The 22,196-nt window shown below is 41.4% G+C and overlaps 1 protein-coding gene and 1 long non-coding RNA gene across 6 annotated transcripts in view; both read left to right on the forward strand.

The window, feature by feature from the left end:
- Positions 1-22,196, forward strand: part of dlgap4b (discs, large (Drosophila) homolog-associated protein 4b) — a 114,652-nt gene that overhangs the window by 90,462 nt on the left and 1,994 nt on the right. For 3 of the 5 annotated variants that reach the window (XM_044180720.1, XM_044180711.1, XM_044180730.1), the window contains 8 exons: positions 1,256-1,357; positions 2,135-2,285; positions 3,502-3,757; positions 14,298-14,737; positions 15,354-15,442; positions 16,564-17,051; positions 18,473-18,564; positions 21,415-21,585. In XM_044180720.1, the coding sequence (XP_044036655.1) occupies positions 1,256-1,357; positions 2,135-2,285; positions 3,502-3,757; positions 14,298-14,737; positions 15,354-15,442; positions 16,564-17,051; positions 18,473-18,564; positions 21,415-21,585 (1,789 nt within the window). Of the gene's footprint in view, positions 1-1,255; positions 1,358-2,134; positions 2,286-3,501; positions 3,758-14,297; positions 14,738-15,353; positions 15,443-16,563; positions 17,052-18,472; positions 18,565-21,414; positions 21,623-22,196 lie in introns of all 5 variants that reach the window. The other 2 variants (XM_044180747.1, XM_044180738.1) reach the window with 2 other exon arrangements.
- On the forward strand, positions 5,007-8,840 carry LOC122868620. Its single transcript, XR_006376152.1, has 2 exons — positions 5,007-7,148; positions 8,501-8,840. It is a non-coding gene; the product is annotated as an uncharacterized LOC122868620 (long non-coding RNA).

Raw genomic sequence — 22,196 nt, forward strand, 5'->3', positions numbered from 1 at the left:
AAAACAACCTCATGTTAGAGGTACAATCTGTGATTCAAGTGTAAACCAAAGTAGACCCATGATTAAAATCTAACTGTCCCAAAATGATGGACGGGTTTTTAATAAAGAGATCAGACCATTATGAATCGGAGTAATTAATGTTTTCTGATGCTGTTAAAAGTTTGTTAGCATCAGTAAGGCCTTTATTTCCAGTAAAGATCAGTTGAGAAATAAACAAAATATTTATGTAATTGTTTTAATGTATAACTTAAAGGCCTCAGTTATATCCTGTATGCGAACATACTTAGATGAAGAGTTATTGTTTGGGCCTTTAAATTGTGTGGCTATAAAAGTGTTGATTTTCAGACACCCGGACACTCATAAGAACACACAGTTATAAATACTGATTGGCACAACCTCTCAACAATCAAAATGAATAAGTCACCCTTTTCTGGGCGTACAGGAAGGAAACTATCACACCCAGCCCTCACCATGCCAGTATGCAGGAAAATACAAAACACACAAGTACACACAGTCCACGCTGCACTTACTTGGTTTTGGGACCCCCTTGTTACATCTGCTGTCTAAGATAAATAATTTCTATGTTTCTAAGTTTCTATCTGAAATGACTGTCTGCAGGGATTTGCTCAAGAAATGTATGACATTTTAATGATTTCTTTTTCCATAGATTTTAATGCTTTGACATACTCTACTAGTATATTTTTGATATGTTTTTAGAGTTTAACCAATGCATTTAGATACATAAATGCAATACAGTCAGCATAAATAAATTTAACTATGCTTTAAATTTCCATGTATGTATATTATAATTGACTTTTTGATATTCACAAGGGTAGTTCCAGGGATTGAAAACTTCAAGACTATGTTTGTGACAATACCTTCTATAAAGCAGCTCTTGTTTTTGTTGTCAGGATTGTCCTCAAGTTTGGAGGTTGTAGAGTCAAAATGCAGACACTTTATCAGTGGACATATTTCTGGTTGGATCAGAGATTGAGTGTTGATGTAAGAAAATACAACTCCATTCAACCGAAACAGGAGGGCATCACTTTGAGAAACACAGCCACGGGCTTACCTGACATACACACCTCCACATGAATAAAAGATTTCAAATCCCTTTAAAGTCTATGTTTGGAAATTTAAGGATTTATTCTTCCCTAAAGTGTGCTTGAATGACTAACCCTACTCCCCCCTGCCAATCCCTGATCATCCAACCCCACTCTCTTCCGGTCTGCTCCACCCTGATTGGCGTGAGCAGCAGAACCCTGGAGTACACCTTGTTGCAGGGAGAGCTGGATGCGCTGTGGTCTCCACTCCACAGTGTGTCCTCTCTGCACCAGCTGGGCAGGTCAATGAGCAGGTCAGTGATAGGTCTGTAAGCCACGTCTCAGGGGTGCGGTGCTAAACGCTTATGTCTGATTGGATCACTTACAATCAATGACTTTGCACTGCCCCCCCAGATGTCTGTAAAGTCAGTGGCAACTCCAAATGCCAAATTCATGCCCTGCTGCCAACGACTGCCAACCTCCCTTAAGCTTGTAAATACCATCTGCCCGGTGCTTTTAGGTGAAAAGTAGCTGAGTTTGACACTATTCAAATGGGGGAATGAGGGGACATCTATGTCCATAGACCATGGCATGGCAGCTTACTGTCATGTAGCTATCACTGTGTGCCAACAAAGAATATGTAAAAACATGACTTTAGATATGCTGTTTGATTCAACCTAAACCTGTTCTTTGTCTTTGGCACCATGATGGCACGGAGAGCTGCGTACATGCGTCGCCTGACATCACTGGCTTTGCATGCTCAGATGCTACAATGATTGATGCTAAAATTAGATGAAATTGGAATAGAGTCGAGATTCTGAGTCATGATGACTCATAAATGAAAGTGGAAATGAAAGGGATAACTTGAATAACAACCTTATCCTCCTTTTATCTCTCTTTCAATTCCTGGTTTTGCTGATGCCCTTGCCCTTCTGCCTCTCTTTCATCGTATATTAACATCAACAGTTTTTCCATCCCTGAATTTGTTTTCCTGCACTGCTGACATTGCCTTTAATTGTCCTCCTTATATTTCATATCCTTAACACATCTCCTTTATCTTGTTTTTCCTCTCACCTTACTCCTCATTCCAGCTGTCTTCCATCACTCAGAGAGCTCTCCAATAATCGCAGCCTGGACAACCTAGACTGCATTGGGGATGCAGGCTCGTCTTTGCCACGCTGGGATGATGATGACTTCAGCCAGGCCTGCAGCACCTTGGGCAGACGTAGCTGCATGGGACAGGTCAGTGCCTGCCTGGACAGGACAGACAGGAACTGAATTAAATGTGGGGTTTGTGAGCAGTCAGAGAAGGAATAATGAATTTCTGTTTGGGTCTCTTTTTCTCTCATTAGCTCAGCAGATATTTTTGTAATGACTTAAGAATACATTTGTACTGGCTCAAAATTTACATCACTTAGCTCCTAGAGACTTTCTACTTTCAAATCACCAGACAGTTTTAAAGTCCCCTTTGTCTGCTGAGCTACTAACACTTGTTTCCGTAGTATAATTAGCATTTTCACAGATACAGTTTGAATGACTGACAGAATGGGCTTCCAGTGAACAAAGAAACCCTATTTTACAAATATGTCTCATATTAATGTTATGAACTTAAAAGCCAAATGAATGGCATGGGTAGTTTTAGGTTCAATTCATCTACTTACATAAGAGCTATTAGCCTCCCACTGACAAGGTCACTAAGATGATGAACAACTATGCAAAGTGGCTCTGATCTTTTTCAATGAACTAGTCAAATGAGGCAGTGCAGGCTATTAGTACAGGATTTGCACCCAATCTCTGACAGGTCACGCATTACAATAAATGTGTCCAATTTATAAATCTATTGCTTAAATTTGCATGCACAGCAGCATACCAAACAAATGTAGTATGCATTATAATTTGCACTTGTTTGAGGTCAAGTTGTATAATTTGGAAAACAAAATAAATTTGAATCAGAGCCAGTGAAAATCATCCATACCCAACGTTTAACGTGACTCCAAAATGTGTATAAGTGTAACCGCCAGATTCTCTACTTCATTTTCTTTTGTGCTGCCTCTCCTGCACTCACTCACTAGTCACTGAACCTTCAAAATAACTTTGCTACAAAGACATTTTTGACCCCTACTCAGACTGTTTCTGTCAATCTACAGAATATGAAACCCATCATCTGCAAGGCTGGTTCTTACTCTTCAAAAGGCTGACTTTTTTTATAATACAGTTGCTGCATAAAACACACTAAAAACTTTTCAAAGTGATGTCTCTTGCCTTGGCATTTCTTTTATTTTCTGAAAGTTGACAGCTCTTGTATAGCAGGCCATGTAAGAAATGTCAAAAAAATGAAAATGCATTTTACAGCGCTGGGAGCAGCTACCGTGATCAAAATGAACCCACTCACACAGTTCTGCTCTCATTGCTACACTACTGTAATGTCTTTGCCAATCTTCTCCTTTCCTTCCCCCAGCTACGGGACCTGGATATGAGTCATCATTATGAGGACCGCAGCTCCGAGTCCACATTCAGAGATTCCCGTTCCCACTCTCAGGACAACCCAGAGCCTCCAGACTTACCCATGCCAACATGCTTCCGATCCCGCAGCCACAGCTACCTGAGAGCCATCCAGGCTGGCTGTTCCCAAGATGACGACACAGCATCCATAGACTCAGGCTGCTCACCACCTCTGCCTGACACCACTGTTCGCACCTACAGCACCAGCACTGGTGAGTCACTGGCTGAAAAACAGATGATAAATTTGGTGCAACTTAATTTATTTTACTTCATAAACTACATAAAGTGGGAAAATGGAAGAGCTCTTACCATGATGTAGTGTTATGTGCTGCCAAACTGAGATCTGAATGCTGTCTTTATAACATACACAAGATATATATATAGTGCATATCTGTTTTGGTTATTTATTTGGTTATTAAACCTTGATCATTTTGCGAAGTTGTGACCCCTTTTCCAGAGTGGACCAAATTCTTGCTTTGACTTGTATTTTCCATAACTCCATAACATTGCTCTGAATGCTCTTCTTAGTCCTGGCTGGTAGTCCTCTAGTCCTCCAACATGCACACACCAGCATTTTTAGCTCAAATTCAGCCTCTTTTGCCCATGCTAGACGACCTGTCTACACAATGGAAGACATGGAAAGAACAGTTTGGCCCTTACCTGATAGCTACTGGCTTGGACAAAGCCCCAAAGGAGAAACAGCTTGCAATTTTTCTTCAGCGTTTGGGGACAGACAGACCACGCATCCTACCCACACACACACAGGTAACAAATTGAAACCTGCTCATCTACCCTAAAAAATATGTTTATCAATTTACCACTTCAAGGACTACAAAAGAAAAAAACAACAACCTAAAACTCAGTATCAAGACAAACTGGATCAAAAAGAGCCGCTATTGGCCAGTGATGTGCACACAGCTGCAGTTTAAGTTACCAAACCTCTGCCCTGTCAGCTGTTGGACAGCCATTTATGAGACAGACACTAAATCACACTCTGGAGCTTTGGTTGTCATTGAAATGATGATTACAGGACACACCAGCACAGGAATGCACTGGACAATTTGCTTGCTACCTTGATGTTGAACTCGCTATAGCAGAGGAATTGTGAATGTGTGTGATGACACACATTAGACAAAGAAGCTAATTACTGGTTGTTGACATCTGACTGCTCCCTGAGTTCAGAATTAGAGTTTGGATATACAGCTCTGGAAAAAATTAAGAGACCACTGCAAAATGATCAGTTTCTCTGGTTTGGGTAAAATTAACATTTTTTTTATTCTATAAACTACTGACAACATTTTTCCCAAATTCCAAATAAAAATATTGTAATTTAGAGCATTTATTTGCCGAAAGCAACAACTGGTCAAAATAACAAAAAAGATGCAGTGTTGTCAGACCTCAAATAATGGAAAGAAAATAAGTTCATATTCATTTTTAAACAACACAATACTAATTTTTTAACTTAGGAAGAGTTCAGAAATCAATATTTGGTGGAATAACCCTGATTTTGAATCACAGCTTTCATGCGTCTTGGCATGCTCTCCACCAGTCTTTCACATTGATGTTGGGTGACTTTATGCCACTCCTGGTGCAAAAATTCACGCAGCTCAGATTTGTTTGATGGCTTGTGACCATCCATCTTCCTCTTGATCACATTCCAGAGGTTTTCAATGGGGTTCAGGTCTGGAGATTGGGCTGGCCATGACAGGGTCTTGATCTGGTGGTCCTCCATCCACACCTTGATTGACCTGGCTGTGTGGCATGGAGCATTGTCCTGCTGGAAAAAACAGCCCTCAGAGTTGGGGAACATTGTCAGAGCAGAAGGAAGCAAGTTTTCTTCCAGGACAACCTTGTACGTGGTTTGATTCATGCGTCCTTCACAAAGACAAATCTGCCCAATTCCAGCCTTGCTGAAGCACCCCCAGATCATCACCGATCCTCCACCAAATTCACAGTGGGTGCCAGACACTGTGGCTTGTAGGCCTCTCCAGGCCTCCGTCTAACCATTAGACGACCGGGTGTTGGACAAAGCTGAAAATTGGACTCATCAGAGAAGATGACCTTACTCCAGTCCTCTACAGTCCAATCCTTATGGTCTCTTGCAAACCTCAGCCTAGCTCTTCTTTGCTTCTCATTGATGAAGGGCTTTTTTCTAGCATTGCACGACTTCAGCCCTGCCCCTAGGAGCCTGTTTCAAACCGTCCTCGCCGTGCACTTCACCCCAGCTGCCTTTTGCCATTTTTTTGTAGGTCACTTGATGTCATCCTACGGTTGTTGAGGGACATTTGAATGAGTTGGCTGTCATTCCGGTCAGTGGAGAGTCGTTTTCGCCCTGTAGCTTTGTTGTCCCCAATGTCTGCTGCTTGACCTTGTTCTTATGAACCGCCGTCTTTGAAATTTTAAGGATGGAAGCAACCCGACGCTCACTGTATCCCTCTGCCAGTAAAGCCAGAATTGAACCCTTCTTTTCCTCACTCAAAACTTTCCTTTTTAACTTTTTTGGCATGGTCAATAGTTATTTTTTGATTCCAATTACTTTTGAGGTACTACTAGCACTGTTTTTGCCATCCAGCTGGCCCCACTGCAAGAGGATAGTGATGACCACAGAAGTGTTTTTTTATACTTTTCCTTATTAAATAAGATTTGGTTCAGGTGATCACCTAATCAGCACCTCATTCAGTAGAATGAGGTGTGCCTGTGTTGGAATTCAACAGACATTGGAATGGAATGGCTTCCATACTTGTAGAGATGCTGATTTAAGAAAAAATTGCAGTGGTCTCTTAATTTTTTCCAGAGCTGTATGTGCATCTGCTTGTGTTGTTATTGTTACCATAGAGCATCCAGCTTGTGGCGCTCTTCACCAAAGTCTGTTAAATAGACCATTGAGCACGTGCTGCCTTCAGGGCGGTAGAATATTTCAATTCCTTGTCTTCCTTCCCTGTCTGTTGCTGAAAATCTCCAAGATAGTCTGAATTTTCTATCCACGTGTTCCAATCAATCAACATATTTTGACAACTGGTCAGATTTTTATTTTATTTTTTTAAATTAAGACATGTTATTTGCACATAAAGCTGATTTGATGAAATAAGCCTTTCCCCCTTTTTTCAAAACTCTTAAGTCTGCATCAGATTTCTGAATTATTTTGATGAGTCTGAACTGTGTTTTGTGTGATACATTACAGCCTTAAATACAATAGGTAAGTGTTTTTAAGTTCTGCATCAGCGCAGGCCAGGGTGAAATGACCTGAGCAAAGAGAAGATCCTCAGCACAGACAGGTTGAGTATCCACGCTGTTATTCAGTTGTCTATCAAAAGCACCTTAATATGCACCAAAATCACATTTAGCTACAATAAGCAAACTGTGGAGTGGGAGTGTCCGAGGCGCTCCTGAAGGCAACAGTAGACACGCCACCACGCCTCTCTCGGGCTCAGAGACATCCATGGCTCAGAGACACACAACAAAAGACACCAAACCCGGCTTTTCTTCTGCACAGCTTTGACAGAGACGGTGAATGTTGACTCCGGTTACAGCTGCCCCGGAAATATTTTAAGTCTTAATTCAAGACACCTCTGTGCCGTGTATTTGTCTGCGGCTGACAGCACGGTAAGTGTTTTAACCGTGTAAGTTATGTTATTGTTGTGACTTAGTGCCTAAAGTTAAGTTAATTGTGCTCAGTGTGATTTCCGTTGTTGGGTGAATGGACGCTCTTTAACAGTTGACCACCGAAACTTATAACGTACGTTAACGTTAGCTACTTTCTCTCAGTCTGTCGCTTCCTCCACTTTTTGAACACCCGGTGTCCGACAGTAAATTAACTTAAAGCCACTGTTTTAACGCACATCGCTGTGTGGATGAGTTGTTGACAATTAATTTAACCTAACATAGAGATAAACTTCCGCAAGTGCTATTGACCATTAACTACTTTCAGAAGCGTTGACACCAAAAATATGTTTTATACAGTCTATGAAAGTGACTGAAGTTTCGTCTCGGTCTCATTTTGATAACGACGTTGACTTTCAGCACTGAGTTCACATTTAGCGTTAAATATGCTCATTTGCTGCCCTACTGTAATATAGCTTACTTTAGAGGGAATGGCTAATTTGTCTAACATGTTCAATTTACGTAACGCTAATGTTAAATTAAAATATTAAGTATTTGGTAAATGTAAAACAGTGTTTTGGAGAATCGAACAAATTAGAGACAGCTCTATCATCAGTTTGATATCTCGAAGTTTTTTTTTCTCCACAACTGCCTCCATCATTGAAATGTTTTGTGGTATATCATGCTTCCAGTGGTGCTGTTTGATGCACTCCTTACTATATTAATTATTGAGCATTCCCTTCCACGTGTTCACTACAAAGTGCTCTGTTGCTGACATGAGAAAAGCTTGTTGACCTCTGTGTGCGCACATGGCTGTGATGCTCCACCGTGGGATAGGTGGGGTGCTGTTGAAACTGTATGAGGACAGGTTATATGTTATATATATATATATATATATATATATATATATATATATATATATATATATATTATAGTTGTCTGGATGGCCCTTTAGCTGCCTACAGTTAAATGCATTCACATGTCTTCATAAAAGCTGGTTCTTTTTGGTTGCTGAAATGGAGGGGGACAAGGGGGATTATTTGAGGGCTGCCCCATTTTTGTCCCACATGGCATCCTGTGTATTGCAACATGGATTAAATCCCATTTTGAGGTCACGTTTAATAAAAAGGATGTGCAGTTTTGTAGTTGTGCTGTTGTTGAAAGCATTTAATGTGATCATTCGTTGAAATAATGGCTTTGGTGACAAGGGAGTGGTGATAGTTTCAGGCAGGGCATGTCTTGTGGCTGTTAATTGATTAAACAATGCAGATGGGCCTACTGGCAGGCAGCAGGCAACTTGGCAATTAATACTAAACTGTTAAATAGAGCATCACAATCCACCTTTTGTCTTTCAGTGTTCCTGCTTCTTGTCCAGCTCCAACTGACCACAGAACAGCACCACCAATCAACCAATCAGCATATTGTTGCTGGTCAAATAGTTCAACAGGCTTTATAACACTACAAGAAAGCAGGACCAAAACTGTCATCCTTATTGTTGATCTGCCCCACAGTTATTGAGATTATTTGACCATCCTTGGATACACCAACCACTTCAATTACTCTCAGTTTTTTTCCTCCACAATGGATTAAATAAGCAAGATGGGAGACAGATTGGATCATTGTTCATCAGGGAAATTATGCATTCTGTAATGTGCCCAATGAGGGGATGAATCCATTAAAATGAACAAAGATAAACATTTGAGACCCAAGTCTGTTCACTGAAATATGGCTAACATGATGGCATGTCAACAACCTTATTTTACTTTGATGTCATATTAATACTATAGTCTGACTTTGGGGGGAGGGGGGATTGTCATCTGTGTGTCTCAGTTTGCCACTTCACAAATAAATACCTAACAGAAATTCTACAATAAATAGGCAAACCTTTAACCTAATCTTGGATTTCGGGGTATAAAAAGATATTGTGCTAGCGATGTCATAGTGGGAACTGTGGTTGGTTAATTATCTCTCCTCCAGTCTTCCCATGGCAAACAGTAAAGTGCTATTAACAGGGAGTTTCAGATTGAGTATTTAGCCAAGATATAATATGTTAGTATGCATTGCACTGCTGATGCTTTGGAACGGTTTTTAGAGTGATGAAAAACTTCAGTTCTTACACTGGTGAGAGGGTGAGTGGAAAGCAGTCATGGGGTTGTTGGAAACTGTTTTCAACTGCTGTAGTCTCTCGCCGCTAATTGTTTTCCAGCCATGAAAATCACATCTTGAACCAGGGCTCACAGTGGACAACAGAACCACTGTCCAGATGGCATGAAACAGCAGTGCTCAGTGCCCACTCCAGATTCCACTCAAACATTTTGGCCCGAAGCGTCTGGTTGTTTCTGTTGTTAAATTCCCTTCTGTAGGGCAACCAATAAGTTCTTCTGAGCAGCTCCTGTACACAAAATCTGCTTATTTAAGTATAAACTATTTGGCTCAATGTCCATTTGTATAGCTCGTTTCTATGGTACTGATGAGTGTTGTTTCAGTTTATGAAAGGCTTTGTCAGCATTTATACTATTGCCAGTAACTGGTACACATTCCAGGATGTGTTTTATGCTCACACAGCTGTGAATGTTTGTGTGGCTGAGTTCTGAAAAAAATAAGCATATACAGTAATCAGTCTGAATTAGAGCATGTGCCACTTACTATCCATCGGCCTGCAGGAAGTTTCTGCCATGGGTGCATTTTCTGGCTTTTAACAGGCATTTATCCGGAATCAGCTAGATTGTGTTTTCTTCTATACAATTCTGCTTTTACAACCTTAATTTTTTTGTTTTTGCCATTATTCTATTATAAATTACTTACCAGTTTCACTGCTAATATCTGGGATGTGGCAAAACCAGTAGCTACAGCCATGGTACAGTATGAACAGTAGACGATGTGCTTAAAATCTAAACTTTTTTAAAACCTGTCTGATCACTTGTGTGGTTGTCCTGTGTGTGTGTGTGTGTGTGTGTGTGTGTGTGTGTGTGTGTGTTATGCTGTGTCTGCTAGAATCACTGCATCCCCATATCTCATAGCAATGAGCTATACAGCATCGATATATTTGCGGTAAGCTAAAATCAGCTGACTGCAGATTCTGTGGCATTAAGACTTAAGGGTGAATTCTGTTCAGAATGACGAAAGCATGATGTGACATTTGGAGAACTGCAGGGCAGGTGTCCAAACACAGTGAGACACACACACACCTATGCCCTCTCACACCCAGTTAGTGACAGCTATCCTGCAGACTGGGATGCAGGGTTGGAGCCGGTGCATCACATAGCTGCCACGACAGTGACAACCCTGTTCTGCCCAGCATCTCTGTCATGAGAGGCGACATGTCACATGGACAGCGAAAAGCTGTCTCAGCAGGTTTTCCTAAGGCGAGGATGGTGGTCAGAGGCCGGTGGATAATCCATGGCTGGAGGCATGTACTGCTGAGCTATGATGGATGCTAAACTGCAGGTTTCTTAAAATGAATTTGTTAGACTGGATTTCTGTCTTGCAAGATGCCAAGAGTGGACAAGATCTGTTCTAAAATTATGACAGCTCTGGATATCACTGAGATGCTATGGTTGACACGTCTATTTACTGTCTTGTGGATGTCAGGGATGGAGTTTGGATTGGCAGACTGAGTTGGTGGTTCCCATCTTAATAATGTGGAGCTGAGGGTGTGTTCCAACTACCAAATCATTGCATTTAGCTTCCCCTATGCTAAGGCACTGGCATGCATCATCATACATTTGGAGCAATTGTATTGTCAGCTTATTATTTACAATGAGAGCTGGACATCCGAACAGGTATGTGTTTGTGTGTCCAGTCTCCTCTTTGTGATGTTCATGTGTATCACATGAAGGCACAGCCCAAGTTCTGGAGTTGGTCCAAGTTTGGGTGTGGTTTGGGTGTCATCTCCATTGTTTACAGATGGTGTCAGTGTTTATGCTTCAGTGGAATGTGTTCAAGAGTGCATCGGAGCAGTTTGGACCCTGGCCAGCACTTGCAAATCTGAGTTCATGGCTCTTTCCTGGAAAAAGTCAGGTGTGGAGTGTAGAAGTTCAGGTATTTTGAAGGTATTATTTATAAATCAGGATAAAAAGATCAGAAGATTAGACACTGATCAATAGCAGAGCCAGTCTGCAATTGGCTCCACAGTACTTTTGCACAGTGCCAGCAGAGGAGAATGACTTGTGAGTCCACTGTCATTCTGGGATATTTATATAAATGTTTGTTTGTTTGATGATTCTGCTGGTTTAAAACAAACAAAGGAAAGCCCAAACTATGCTAAGCCCATTGAAGCTTTCGCTAAACACTGCTGGAACGGACTGAATGATCTTTTGGTTAAATATTAGCTAACAGCAGGCTGCAAATGCAATAGCATGCTTTTCTAAATAATAGGGGAGCAAACCCACAAACGCATTAATGTTTCTCTCGAAGAAGCTCTGAGAGAGGACCAGGAGGACCTTGGAGCCAGTCTGGTGCGGTAGTTTCAGGCTGATACAATTCTCAGGACTAGCTGACTGACAGCAGTTGACAACTCAACTCACAGTTCAAGAGCTGAATCTGACACAAAGATATGCGTAAGGTCATATGAGTTTCGTGATAGGTGAGGTTACATACACATTAGAGATAAAGCTAAGAAGTGGATTACAATGAACAATAACCCTTTTGTTTGAGTGTTTTCTCAGAAGCTCACATGTTTGCTGCTAGGCTTTTTCAAAATCCTTGGTGACTTGACAATATTTCTGACCACAACACTCAGTGAAGCAACACGGGGCATAAACAATGTTTGCTTTATGCATTGCCTCACAGGGTCATCAAATGCTGTCATGTTGTTTCCTCCCACTTTAAATTCTATCCTTTCAGGTGTCACCGCAGGAAATTGTGACTGTTTATAACAATCTCTGTATTTATGAGAGTTTGACTCATAAGCAGATTCCTCAAATCTGGTGATTATGTATTGTGTTTGTGCAGGCGTTTACAGTTTGAGTGCAACAGCTTTTAGTACACAATGGCTGAGCTTTACAGAAAGGTATGGGCCCACTTACCAAAGTCAATAAAATGGCCAACAGACTGGTCAGCACCTCATTCAAATAGATTTTGAATTTGTCCATCCACATATACAGCATGTCACTTGTATACAGATTATGTTTCTGTATATAAGTGACATCCTAAGGCACACACCATGTAATTTCATTGGAAAATCATTTAGGCCTAATTAAATTCGTATCCCTCATCTGGTGGTACTGCGCTGACAGCAGTCTCTAGAAATGCTTTCTGCCACAGTTTCATCTGATTGAAGCTGATGTTAATATTAGGCTATGAAGGCATTAACTGTCCCACTGATTTCCCGATTATGGTGTAGTCTGCACCATAATCTGCTGTTTGTAAGCAAAAACGTCAAAGACAGCAAACTATGCATCCACAAATTAAAGGATTATTAAGTCTATTTTGATAACAGGTCTTTAAATAGAAAACGAGTACTGTTAACATACTTTGCCATTTGTACTATTTTGTACTCTATGGTCTTGTACAGGTTCCATCAGCTTTCCACTGATTCTTTTTTCCAGTGTGGTGTCATCTGTTTAAGGGATCATATAGTAGCCACAAGGTTCATAATGTTACAAGAAAATTCCCTGTTTAGATTATAGGTTTTTAGCGGTCCACCATCACAGTCTGCCTTTACTATGTGTAGCATGAGGGGATTTCTGTGGTCTCTTGATAGAAGGCATCAGAGAATTTTCCTATAGGCAACAAAAGAGCCTTTGAGTCTTCATATAATCAATTTGCATGAGAGTCCTGTCTGTTGTTTTTATTTGCAGTTTGTAACCGTCTTGTTGAATGAAGTCTGAAAATACAATGTCTGATTCATGTCTCAGCTACACACAGTTGTAAATTTGGCACTACTTTGCACATTTTTTATTTGCAGCCCATTAACTCGATCTCTTCTGATACACTGTTTGCGTCACTGGGTGAATTCCTGCTCACAAACGGGCCATTTATTTCTGCTCTGACTGATACAGTTCAGACTGTAAGGGAAAGTATCTATTGACCAGTCAACCATGAACAGTTGATTTGGTTGATGCATAAGTGAATGAGTGGCTCTACTGGTAGTGAAATAACATAGTTTGACAGAGCTGTGAAGGGAGATGTTTGACTGAGTCTTTTTTGCGCAATAAAATCTGCTTTTTATGTTGAGTGCTGGACTCACGCTGTGTGGATTTCATGTAAGCTCACATAAAAGTTCCCGCTATAAGGAGCTCAGCTTTAGATAGTTAACCCTGTATATATGCTACCATGTGACCATGAAACTAAGCAGTGTAAACTAGTCCAACATTAACAAAGCTTAGTACTTGGTGTCATTTATTTATTTATTTAAAAGAGTTTTGCCAGTTATGTCAGTTTTTGGTGGCTCTTCATTTGTCATCGGTGTCAGACTTTCTAGTATATTAGACAAGGCACTTGAACAACAATCATTAAATCACTGTTGAGAATGGGAGTAAACGTCTTTGCTTTTAAGAGTTAACTATGCAAAGTTCATGTCATACAGTATAATGCTGCTCTTACTAGACAGATTTGTCTGAGTTGCTTCCTTCCCTCCTCTGTCTCTATGGTTAATGTACCTCTCTATTATATTTGGTCTGGCAATAGGGAGTGGTGCAGATAAATGTCCTCCTTCAACTTCTCAACCATATTTAGTCATATGGTCAACAAATTGCTTTGCTGATTTCATCATGATCGAGGCTTTGAAGTGTGGTGAAGTGTGTGTGTGTGTGTGTGTGTGTGTGATTTAATTTAGTCACCTGCGTGGAACGGTATGTTTGTTCAGTGTCCTGCCTGAGTTGATTTTCTTCTTTACGGGATGCTTCCCTGATTCTGCTGGTGTTCCAGCTTTCATGCAACAAAGTATTCATGTATAGTATGCTGAGAAAACGAGTTAGTTAATTCTTAGAATGATGCTGATAAGAAATTAGGGCAATGCTTCAAGCTGTTTTCAATACTACTTCTATTTTCTGTTATTGGTTCATTCTTGTTTTGAATTCACTCTGTCTAGACATAATTAGGCCACAAAGATTTGCTAAAACATATATACCTCTGTCATTTGTAATCCTTCTTTCCCTTCTTTCTCATTTCTTTTTCCTCTTGTATCCCTCCCGTTTTTTTCTCTTTCAGTCTCCACATGCATAACCACCTGTAAGAAGGCTGCTCCTCCGCCAGTGCCGCCCCGTACAACCTCCAAGCCCTACATCTCTGTGACAGTACAGAGCAGCACAGAGTCTGCCCAGGACAATTACCTGGACCAGCAGGACCGGAGGTCGGAGGTCAACAGCCAGTCAAGCCACGCTCACAGCAACTCCTCTGACAGCCTTGACAGCACCCGTGCCAACAGCCTGGCCCGGGGTATTCCCCGCCCTCCACACATCATCCCCACTCCCATCGCCACTCCAAGAGAGCCAATCGCCCCCACCACCACCAATGCTTCCACTGAGACAAGTGACTCAGTGGTCCAGCATGAATCCCTGAAATCAGGATTTAATAAAGGGAATCTAGCAGCAGAGGAGCCCCTAGTGGCACCAGTACCCAGGCGGAAACTGTCCTCCATTGGCATACAGGTAGGCAATGGGACTGTTGCACTATCTAAGGATGGAACAGTTGAATCAGTTACCACATATTAATGCAGACTAACACAGTCAAGAAAGATCCCCACTCAGTGTTTTCTGAAGCATAGCTCGTTCCGCCTGTTGTGCTTGAATCCAGGATCGTTTTTAACAGTAATCCTCTGTGGTGTATGGGTATGTCTGAGTATGTGCTTGCAAGCTAAAGGTCTCATTAGGGCAAACATCCCTCTATCATTAGAGCTGGCTGTATACTGTAGTATAGAAGGCAGAAAATGCATATTTTCCCCCTCAACCATAACTTTCTGTTCTGTATGTGCTGAAATAACAGCCCTTTTCTCCATTTTACAGACCCTGCACATTAACAGACAGGGTAACCATTAATTGTGCCACTTAATTGAGAACCAAGCACAAAATTATAGTTTTTTTCTTCTGATGATTTGGTTGATCACTAGGAAAATTAAAAACCCTGCAAACTGTACTTATGCTAGGTAGAAGTTATTGATTAGGGGTCTATGAAATCATTCATGCCAAAACTTTCGTAATTTTGACTTGGTCACTGACTATTTTTTATTTTATTTTTTTTCTCATTTCATTGTTTATTTTTCCTAAGGTTGACTGTATTCAGGAAGTTCCACGAGAGGAGACCCCGCCATTGGCCAAATTTCAGTCAATCGGAGTACAGGTCGAGGACGGGTGGCAGTAAGTCCTCTTCCTGTCCTTGTAACAACGTGAGGAATTTATATTATAGCCACACACACTGCTGACTATTCTTTCTCTTTACATAAGATATGGCCCTGTTTACACCTGGCATTAATATGCGTCTTGGGTAATCTGATCACAAGTGGACAGTCCACTTGTGTAAACAGGGCCTTAGTAGGTGTAAACAGGGCCTTAGTAGATGTGAAAGAAATGTGAATGTTTTTTGTCTGAAAATTATCTTTGTGTGTTGTATTGGTGGTGTTAAAGTAGATTCCTGGCATGAGCATTTAATATTTAAACTTATCTCTGCTTACTGTATATTTGAGACCCATTTCTAGGTTATTGCAGTGTAGTTTGCAATCTGTGCTTGTGATGTTTGAAAGCCAGGAAGTTCTGGGACACCTCATGCCTTCCTCCTGTATTTTCTTACTTTTGCATGCTGCATTTAGTGTTTTGTATGTAGCAGCTGTTTTGAGTCCTGACTGATATTTTATAAACATAGCCAGCTCAACAAGAGTTCCTCTGTTTATTTGTAAATTGTCCTTCCTACGTTTTTATGGATGATGTACACACATTTGTGCTATGTGACAATTCCTCAGCTGTGTCTGTTTTTCAATTACCAAAATATTGCTTACACTGTGCTTTTCCAGTCTTTTGCTGTTCTTGTCCTCCTCTGATATTGGTTAAGATTCTTCAATCAAGCACTCATAATATTTCATTATCTGACTGAATCGCCACTTGTAAGCATTTCCAGACTGATAACAGGAAATGGAAATCATGCTGATTCAGACAACATTTATGTTCAGCCTGTTCTTCTATTTGCCATATGAAAATAAGAAGCTAGACTCCCAGTGATAAGAGATGAGTTGATGCCAGTCTCAGTGCTCTATTATCACAAAGCCCACTCTCTGATGGATCCTGTTTATTTATATCTTTATTGACCAGCAGAAGTGACTCAGTGTCGAAACTAAGCATTGAGTGTTTGTTCCAGTAATGGAGACATCATTCTTGAATAATTTATTGTTTTCTTTGTCCACTATTGTGCACATCACAGTGGACAAAGTTGTTGTTTTATTGAAAAGGCCCATCTGTAACAGTGAGTCTCACCCTGTTTGTTTCAGGCTCAGTCGCTCCAGTAGCATGGCCTCAAAACAAGAAACAGACTCAGACACACAGGACATCCCTGTCATCTCCCTTATTAATAATGCCAAACACTCTGAGAAAAAAGTCATGGTCAATAGTGCCAGCCAATCCATGAGCTCCCCTCCTGGACAGGACTATTTAGACAACGGAGACACTACTGGTGACACCTCTTCACCTCCACCGCCCAGGCAGATCCTCAACCGCTCTACCACACGAAGTAGCTCTTCCTCCTTCTCAGAAAGTCTGGACCCAGCGCTGGACCCCTCCTCTTTACCACCTCCAGACCCTTGGCTGGAGAGTGGGAATGGGAGTAACAGCAGTGTTCCCCAGAGCGGAGGAGGGGGAACACTGTGCCGGAGAGACGGCCACTGGTTCCTGAAGCTGCTGCAGGCCGAGACGGGACGCATGGAAGGCTGGTGCAAGCAGATGGAGCAGGAGACCAAAGACAACCAGCTCTCAGAGGAGGGTAAGGCTGCCAGGGTACTCATTACAATTCCAGGTCTTTTTGTTAAATTGCCTCCAGGCTCAGTTATATTGTGAGGCAGTGAACAAGGCTGTGACAAAGTTTTGACAAGTTCATTTGGCCAGTTTGCACACAGTGGTGATCATTGCATAATCCAATCCTTTTGGTTCCCTTACCAAATTACTCATGCAAGGAAGATGTTTTTTGACAATACAAAAAGGATATAGAATTCTAAAGATATGTTTCATTAGCTGCTAGAGATATAAAAACAGTAATGGTATTCATCCGTTTCTATTTTAATGATAGTATCCAATTACATTTTAAAGGTTTAGTCTTGGGTTAGCATAATGAATGTCCATCTCCTAAATTAAGCTACGTTATTTGGCCCAGAAATAGCAGAACAAAGCCAAATGTGCAGTCAAAGCATTGCTGAAGTCAAACATGTGCAGGCCCTCTGAATGAACCCTGCATCTTGAGCCTCTTCCAGAGGTCTGCTGCTGTCTGAGGCAGTTCTCCCCTATAACCGGCTATAGGGTTCTTCCTCCCCCTCCTACAATCACTCTATCAGACATACACAGCATGGAGGGGATGAGGCGGTAATACCTGGGGTTACCACACACAAGCAGGCCTGTAATCCTCAGAATTACACAAATCTACTCTGGAACTGATTAAACCTCCAGATTAGATTCTTGCTTCAACATCAGCAGTGAGCACACATACAAATACACACTGTGTACACACAAACAACAAACAGACGGATGCTCAGTTCATATCAGAAGCACTAGATCAATGTAAGAAGAAGGTGCTGTGTGTCTTTGAGTCCATGTGTTTTTAGTTTGTTTTTTTTGGGGGGGGGGGTCTCAGAAATGAATGTGACCTTTTTACAGTGAAGTAGTCAGCATTAAATCTGATGCAGATCTGTACTCCATAGCTGGTCTCACCACACTATAATCACATCGCCATAACTTTGCAATCCAGTGATCAGATAGGAGTCCCAGTTTTGTCAGGGCACATGTTTGTCCTAGTTTTGACACAGCAACAGACTAGCATATTGAGTGACCACTGACTGACAGGCTGGAGTATCTATATAAGCTTAGATGCCTTTTAAAGCGGATAACATTGTCCAATACACTGTAATCCTCTTCATGCCAGCCCGTGGAGTTGGTTTGGCAATGCATTGCAAGGCACACCTAAATGTCTAGATACCTAGTTGACCTGTAGTTGCAGCTGTTGCTGTAACATTTGATATAGGCAGGCTTTGGTGTGTATGCCAAGTTTTGTAAGTACAGCAGAAAAGACTGGGTTTGTGTGTCATCCATAGATGGAATAACAGGATGCCTCTGAGATAAACAATCATAAAATAATTGTCACAAATTCATGTGTGTTGTCACAAATATGTGTGTTGATTTTTGTTCTTTCTTCAGTGCTGGGGAAGGTTCGCAGCGCAGTAGGAAGTGCCCAGCTCCTCATATCCCAGAAGTTCCAGCAGTTCCAGGGACTGTGTGAACAAAACCTGGTGTGTATATAGGCTTCCACTCTACAGGTCTGTGCGGGCATGAAACTGAGACTCACATCTGGGGTCCCAAACCAAGATTTTTTTTTTAAGACCGAACCAAATGCAATGTTATATTTTGGTTATTCTGTCTGCAAGATATGCTTGCCTCGATGCACATAAAGGCTTTCACACAAAAGAAAACTGACTAATCTGGGAACAGCCATGATACACAGCATATTAGGCCTACACAGAATAAGGCATGGTGGCCCACCAGCATAAAATACAAGGAGCTTATAATAAGCCAATAAGCCAATCCTCTCGGGTGACGTGTTTTACTGGAAATGGCATTATACAAATTGTAGCCAACTACCAGCACATGACACTATAACACAGCAACTCAAAATAATATACCATCTGTTTTACCTGTTGGCCAGATGAACATGGCTGGTAAATTAAGAACTTGTCTGCCAGCTTGACTGAATTTGACTGTTAAACAAAAACAGTACAAACACTTAACATAACATGCCTGTACTTGCAACATTTAAGTATTCTACAATGCCATAATGGTCTAAGCCTTCATTGTGGAAAGAGAGAGACATTTCTAAATAGATTATATTTGAGGTAACCAAACCGAGCCCCAAGCTGTACGTAACAAAATTACCCAATCCAGACATGAAGCCTGATACTTTCAGGGCCCATCAGGCTCCGGTCAGGTACCAAGAAACACACCACAGGACACACAAGAGGATTCAGAAAACAAAATCACATGCTCACATCAACTGTCTACTTTAAGCCATTGTTAACTGCTGTCATTATTACTGTGCTATTTACACAAAAGAGGTTTTACTGTGAAGAACTGATTTAGCCTTAGTCAAGCAAATCAACAATGAATGCTTCATATGCATTGATATCACTGTACTGTATACTGTCTCCTGACTGGCTAAGCATTCTTGTCCGTATCAGTGTGTAATTTCCTTCATTGCTTTTGCAATGAATCAATATATTGTTCTATTATTTTGCACAATGTTTATTGGTTAACTCTCCAGAAAAGCTGCTTAGCATATCTTCTGCCAAGCAGCTTTGTACATTGACTCAGTTAGGAAACTGATGATTAGCAATAATTGCTCTGCTGTTTCCAGAATTTCACAGGTCCGCTAGCATGATGGCAACATAGCACATGTGTTTTGCCCAAAATGTCTGGACATCACAGCAGTGAAAGCAGCTGCTTCAGTATGAAGAATAGAGTGGAGCCTGCACAAACAAAAGCCAGTCTGCCTGGAGCATTACAAACAATGGCTGCATCAGAGGAAAAGTCAAAAGTCAGTGCAGGATTAACTTTGTATCGGTTTGCCAATCTGTGCAGGCTTTGCACAAACGGCAAACACAGAGGCAGCTGTTTGTAAACAAGTGAGGGGTTAAGTCTGTTACTTTTAATTTTCATGTCACACTTGATCCTAAATGATCACATTTCTTTTTATTGACATTGTCAAAAACTTAATGCCCTCCTGTATTTCTCTGGCTCAACATACAAGCATATTTTACCTATGTTGAAGCATTTCTAGCACTTTGTTACTGAAAAGGATAAAGCTGCGTTGTGATCCTTTATTTTGGTCTGGTTCAGCTTGGCAAAAGAATTGAGCTGTAACATGGCTCCCTCTAGTGATGAATATGGAAAGAGTAGCACTTGATGACAAGTACAGTATGTAAGTAAAGCAGTGCAGATGTGTAGCACAGTAATACGCTGCTGTAATAAGCCAGTAAATACTTTTGTCGGGGTGCCCTGATGGTCTGGCGGTGTGAGGCGCCGACCATGAACCGCAACTGCCCTGGTTTCAGTCTGGCCCAGGGAATTTTGTTGCATGTCGTTCCCTATCTCTCTCCACTTGTTTCCTTCATCTCTACTGTCAACTACCTAATAAAGGCATAAAATAGATAGACAATATAAACAAGCAATATATAAGTGGAACCAAGGCACACAAGTTAAATACACAATTCTGCCGCAACATTTTGACACATTGTTTGAAACATACAAACATACAGTCAGTACTGTCTAGCCAAGCAGCCAGGAGCTACTGCAGGGAGTCACTTTTAGCCTGATTTTGGCTTCTCTTTCTGTGGTGGCATCAACCTCTTCACATAACCCCGGCTGCTAAAGCTGCATTAGCAGAATGGATGTGAAGATAAGAAATATCACTATTTTCAAACCAGGACCCACAAAAGCTGACCCAAAGATCCCCCACCCATTGCCCTGATTATGACATTATGGACACATCTAGGACAAAGTATTTTTATTTTTTTTATCTTTACTTGCCGAATCTTCTCAAATAAAGTTGAGTAGAATTTTATATATTGGGTGGATCCGTCTCTGCCACTGAAGGCCATGGATGTCATTTCTTTTTTGTCCTACTAAAAGGCCAGACACCCATTTAAAAGCTGATTTGTCAGAAACCACAGCCCATGTCCTGAGTGTTAAATGTCCTTTTCACGCCAGAATAGAACGCACACTGAAAGATAAGCAACATGCGGTAGCTCATAACAAGAAGTTAAATAGACTGTGTAGTGGGGTAATGGGCTCTGACTAGTTGATTCACAGCTGCTTGCAATGCTGGACAAAAAGGACAATCTACCCCAAACCCGACAAATAGAAAGGGCAGAATAAAAGTCCATGGGTATTTATACTTAGAAAAGGCATTAGTTTGCACTACATGCTAGTTTGTGTGAAATTAATTCATAACCTTTTTGTTTACCCTGTGATGTTGTTCACCCTCTAATATACTGTATTTCATAAATTCTACACTACAACATTGTCTGTGTCCTCTCTCCTCATTGATTGTTCATTGATCTTCATCCCCCTCTCCCTCTTTTGGTCAGAATGTGAATGCCAACCCGCGGCCCACAGCCCAGGACCTGGCTGGTTTCTGGGACCTGCTGCAGCTCTCCATCGAGGACATTAGCCTCAAGTTCGACGAGCTCTACCATCTCAAGTCCAATGACTGGCAGCCTGTGCCGTCTGCGGCTGCCCAGTCGCCCCCTGAGCGGAAGGTACTTCCCACCCCTGCTGCCCAGTGCCCTGGCTGGGGTAGGAAAGCCGCCGAAACCGGCCTCTCTCCTCCCACCACCACCACCATTTCTCCCACTCTTTTTACCTCCCGTTTTGACTTCCCCTGTCCCTGCGTGGGATGAACTCTTAACAAGGCCTCCCTGTCCAATACAAAGGGGCCAGAGAGATCCCTTTAGGCATGCATGGAAAACTTCATCTCAAAGAGGGCTGTCGTTGGTGTGTTTTTAAATGTAAAGCCCTGCTTTGAGCATGCATGTGTCACTTGTGATGTGTGTGTTGCAGTGGAGCATGGCTAAGATGCACTGGCTCATGTGACCGAATGCAGTCTTGCTGTTGCTCCTCTGTTTAAATGTCTTTGCTTGTGTGTGTGTGTGTGTCTTTTGTCATTGTTTCTAGCTCTTGCTCTCTTTTGTCTGTGGTGTGTCTTTGTATCTTTGTGTGTGCCTGTGTTTTAAGTTTATGGATCTTTTAACTGCTGTAGCTGAGGTGCTCTTGCTTTATGTTGCTTTTGACTGTATCTTGTGATCCTTTTTATTGTGCTTTAAGTTTGATCCAACGTGCCCATCAATTCATGTTACCATATTATGTGTTT

This window comes from Siniperca chuatsi, linkage group LG2 (genome assembly GCF_020085105.1).
Source record: "Siniperca chuatsi isolate FFG_IHB_CAS linkage group LG2, ASM2008510v1, whole genome shotgun sequence".
In the NCBI taxonomy this organism is placed as follows: domain Eukaryota; kingdom Metazoa; phylum Chordata; class Actinopteri; order Centrarchiformes; family Sinipercidae; genus Siniperca; species Siniperca chuatsi.